Source organism: Sinocyclocheilus rhinocerous, unplaced genomic scaffold, assembly GCF_001515625.1.
Source record: "Sinocyclocheilus rhinocerous isolate Xijiao unplaced genomic scaffold, SAMN03320098_v1.1 scaffold153, whole genome shotgun sequence".
NCBI classification, from domain to species: Eukaryota; Metazoa; Chordata; class Actinopteri; order Cypriniformes; family Cyprinidae; genus Sinocyclocheilus; species Sinocyclocheilus rhinocerous.
In genome coordinates, this window is record NW_015660878.1 from 2,365,243 (window position 1) to 2,370,265 (window position 5,023).

General features: G+C 41.2%; 1 protein-coding gene across 1 annotated transcript in view; it reads right to left on the reverse strand.

Annotated features, from left to right (window-relative positions):
• LOC107725603 (plexin-A4-like) overlaps positions 1-5,023 on the reverse strand; it is a 220,866-nt gene that overhangs the window by 40,072 nt on the left and 175,771 nt on the right. The window contains exons 13-14 of the mRNA XM_016534921.1: positions 2,866-3,017; positions 2,033-2,150 (exon numbers count right to left, since the gene is read on the reverse strand). Of these exons, the coding sequence (XP_016390407.1) occupies positions 2,033-2,150; positions 2,866-3,017 (270 nt within the window). The remainder of the gene's footprint in view (positions 1-2,032; positions 2,151-2,865; positions 3,018-5,023) is intronic.

The window sequence follows — 5,023 nt, forward strand, 5'->3', positions numbered from 1 at the left end:
GTTGTTTTGGTATTTGTGAATCTTAAGTATATTCATAATCTGCTTTACGTTTACCTGGCACTGGAAGTCCTTTCACAAACTTGTAACTTTTATGCTTAGAGCAGAACCATGCATCGTTCATTTATATTTCTACATGGCTCCCTGCAATACAACTCTGATTCTTCATTCACGCCATCTAGTGGTCTGTTATTGATACAACCACAACTGCTACAACTGATAACGGAGCGCTCAAGCTGGTATTGCGAGTCATGATGCGGTAATTGGAATGTCAAATTAATATTTTGCGTTCAATTATTTACTTATCAGGCAAAGTGGCCGCATGAAAAGCGGGGAAGTTACGCAGTGTAGTCTTTATCACCCTGCAGAGGTTTCTTTTGCAAAATAATCTGCTGACTGTACACTATCCCTCAGCCTTGCCGCGCCCCCCTTGTCATAGCTCTGCGCCCCCCAGTTTGGGAACCACTGATGTAAAACAAGCGCAAAAATGCCTGTGCAAAGGAGGAAAGGATTCTGTGGGAGGAAACAATCTTGCACAACAGCAGCAGTAAAATGCAAGTTTTATGGGTAGCCTCTCCGGGTGTTGACCGAACACTTGGTGGGGTCAAGTGCCTGCTGATATGACTAAGTACATCAGCAGGGCTACATGGACAAAGTGTTCACTCTTTATTAGTGACACAACAGTAAATCCAAGCACTTTCAACCCTGAAGCGGCAAAGTCTTGTTATTATACAGACATGATTCAGAACATGGTAGATGGACCAGCAGTTCATTGGGGGTTATTTTATGGCCAGTGATTTGCTGAGGTACTCACCACAAAGTAGTAGTACTTAGACGACTTGGCCATGAACTCGGGGCGACACTCTCCAACACACACTTGGACATTTCCAGCAAATTGGCTTCTTTCTGCTTTTCCCATTTCGCACACAATCCTGCAAAACACACATATGCAATTAGTCGTCCAGAACAGTTCCACAATAATAAGCAAACCATTTATGAAACTTTACACGAGAGACTTTAATGTCTGTCCTTGCCATAATAATATATGCATGAGATAGGTTAATATGAACGAGTTAATCTGCCTCCTCATTCCATGACAGGTGTCAAACTCTCTCATGCACCACAGTAAGAGGCTTATCACAGCGTCCAAATAATAATAATAATAATAATAAACTTGTGCTGCAGCAACCTGCAGCAGAGAAACTCAGAATAAAAGGCCTAGTCATATTTTCTTGTCTTTTCACCACACTGGACGCGATTTGCAAATCCAATTGTCCTTTGTGTCAGAGCGCTGGAGTTCATCAGAAATAGAACGGGGCATCAGTTTACTGTCATGGATTTGTCGTGTCGTGTTGTATCCACTGATAGAACATCACTGGGTTTTATTTGCTTTTGTCAAATTGTGCCGCTCGCGTCTGGTGTAGACACGTTGTTTTGGTATTTGTGAATCTTAAGTATATTCATAATCTGCTTTACATTTACCTGGCACTGGAAGTCCTTTCACAAACTTGTAACTTTTATGCTTAGAGCAGAACCATGCATCGTTCATTTATATTTCTACATGGCTCCCTGCAATACAACTCTGATTCTTCAATCGCGCAATCTAGTGGTCGCTGACTGTACACTATCCCTCAGCCTTGCCGCGCCCCCCTTGTCATAGCTCTGCGCCCCCCAGTTTGGGAACCACTGATGTAAAACAAGCGCAAAAATGCCTGTGCAAAGGAGGAAAGGATTCTGTGGGAGGAAACAATCTTGCACAACAGCAGCAGTAAAATGCAAGTTTTATGGGTAGCCTCTCCGGGTGTTGACCGAACACTTGGTGGGGTCAAGTGCCTGCTGATATGACTAAGTACATCAGCAGGGCTACATGGACAAAGTGTTCACTCTTTATTAGTGACACAACAGTAAATCCAAGCACTTTCAACCCTGAAGCGGCAAAGTCTTGTTATTATACAGACATGATTCAGAACATGGTAGATGGACCAGCAGTTCATTGGGGGTTATTTTATGGCCAGTGATTTGCTGAGGTACTCACCACAAAGTAGTAGTACTTAGACGACTTGGCCATGAACTCGGGGCGACACTCTCCAACACACACTTGGACATTTCCAGCAAATTGGCTTCTTTCTGCTTTTCCCATTTCGCACACAATCCTGCAAAACACACATATGCAATTAGTCGTCCAGAACAGTTCCACAATAATAAGCAAACCATTTATGAAACTTTACACGAGAGACTTTAATGTCTGTCCTTGCCATAATAATATATGCATGAGATAGGTTAATATGAACGAGTTAATCTGCCTCCTCATTCCATGACAGGTGTCAAACTCTCTCATGCACCACAGTAAGAGGCTTATCACAGCGTCCAAATAATAATAATAATAATAATAAACTTGTGCTGCAGCAACCTGCAGCAGAGAAACTCAGAATAAAAGAGAGGGTTTTTCAGGTCAGGACAATAATACTGGAGAATTTTTCATGCTGTCAGCAGGGCTTTCTCAAATGCTTGCCAAATAACGCATAATTATCTTTTGCTGTCCTGACCTCGGATTAAAAGTTTCTTTAATGCTTTCTCTGTGTTTACTGCCAATCCATATCAGGCACTTTTAAAAGACACAGGGTTCTTGGCAACATTTATTAGGCCTGCATTATGTTAACTCGGGCTGTGTCTGTAAAGGACAACTGTTTAGAGACTAAAAACAAATCTATTAAGGCGATTCAAGGGAGATGACATCATTTAGCCATTAAATCCAGGTTAAAAATATGCCATTATGACAAAACGACTAAGAAATGTCAAATCTGGCCTGGTACTATAGTAAACCCTGAATGCTCTACAAACAAAAACTTTCTGAATTGAAACACTTACTGTTCTGCTGGGATATATCCCTCGGGTACTGGTGTACATTCCACATCTGCAACCTTCACATGGTCCTTAATCTCACTGAACTCCAGTCCCAGGTTCTCGCCACGAATAGTCACCAGTGTTCCACCTTCACGCGGTCCTCGAAGCGGAGTGATCTGTAGACAAGTCACCACAGAGACATTCCCATCATTCCCATTGTATAAGAAACAACATGGAGAGCTCCCACACCCCCCGGCATCTCCGTCGTTTGTACGAACCAACAGGAAGTGGAGAATGACTCAGCAACCGATTCCTTCATGCACCTGCAGGAGTCAGTGATTGCGAGACGGTGTGAGGGGCGGGCGACAGCGAGAGAAGCTGTGAGTGATTTGGTTCAGTGGGATAATTGGGCCGCTTTCTGTCAGAGCAGCAAAGCCTGCGTGCTTATGGTGAATAATGATCAGCCGCACAGCCAGCTGAGCCAGCCGAGCCCTGCCTATAGCAAAAACAAAGCCATGCTAATTTATGAACACAGAGTCTGCATCTGGGAAGAAATATGCCGACACCAGCATGTAAACTCATATGCTGCTAAGATTGGAATATAAACACGGGCGTGCACGAGGATGCTTATTTTCATCTGTGCATGTCAGGCGATCAAACACCTTTTATTCTTTGCTCCTAGGGATGCTAAGCAGTACCAACTCCGGCTGATTAGAGTTAACGTATCTAATGTACTCGCACGGTGCTATCTCTAGCATCTTCATGCTTTCGCTGGTTATACCATTAACACAAGAAACACTTGGCTGCCGATTCATTAAACACTGTTAAAGGAAGGCATTTATGGTGCATTAAAATGTAGCGAATCACACTTAATAATTTAACAAAACATGTCTTGTGATGTTAAGGCAGAGTCATGTCTGCTCGATGAGGGTATTATTATTAAATTATATGCCATAAGCCAGGTCCATATGGTCATAACAGAACCAGCCATCCAATCAGAAAAAAATATTCTTCCAACTCCACGGTGGGGTTATGACAATTTAAATAAAAAATAATAAATACAGCTGTACAATTTCTCTGGTAACACTAACCTGCTGAAATGTGGGGGGAAGGAAAGAAAGAGGAGTAATGCTAGCATGCAATTCATTCCCACAATGCATTTTTGAATAAATGTACTTGTGAATAACACAGGCCAGTGTTTAGCTGAAACCACACAAGATGAACAGCTCTTTTATTGAGTGACTATTCATCAACACTATAAAAAGAGCCTATCAAACAGTCTTGACCCACGTGTCTGAGTTCGGGCCTCATAAGTGTATTGACAGCTGGGCTATTAGGCCAAATGTAGGACACCCATTCCTCATCTTGGCAAAACGAGGGACCATTGGATCCCAAAGGGCAATATAAACATGTTAACATCTTGGCTCTGTCATTATTTCCTGCCTGATAATGATCCAACTTTAGGTCAGAGATCTCATTAGCAGCCTGGTAGAGAGGTAATTTCCCCTTAACCCATCACATGTACTGATCGTAGCAGAGAGATTCAAGTTTTTCACAGGTTCTTTACTGGCTTCAGAGCACTATGGGAATATTGATATCTCAAAGGCTCTGACTGTGTGTTTAAATTTTAAACATACTAGGGATGCTCCGATCCGCCTTTTTCGCCTCCGATACTGATTCCGATACCTAGGGTTCGGTATTGGCCGATACCGATACGATACCAGTGAAGTTTTTTTCCTCCATTTAAATAAATGTAGAATTTATATATCTCTGTGTGTAGAACTGATAATCATTCTTTCACAATCTACTAGATACAGACTACTTCATTATAAAGAAAAATAAAATAAACAATAAATATGAAAAAATATAGGCCTATGTATATTTATAATCTATGACAAAAATGTATCAAACTCGGTTAGTGGATAATTCGGCAGCAAAAGTTATTCTAGAAAAATCAGTGCACAATAATTTTAGAAATCCAAACATTTAATAAAAAAACAATATTTTGTGGGGAACAAATAAAAGTGTTGCACTAAATATGGTAAAATGTTACACATTGCTATTTGTATTATTATAAAATCCATTCATTAAAAACATTCACAACCCTCGACGGACAACTTGGCAATTGAATCGCCATTGGCTAGTAAATTTTTTTGTTTACTCGCCAGACTGAAATACTATA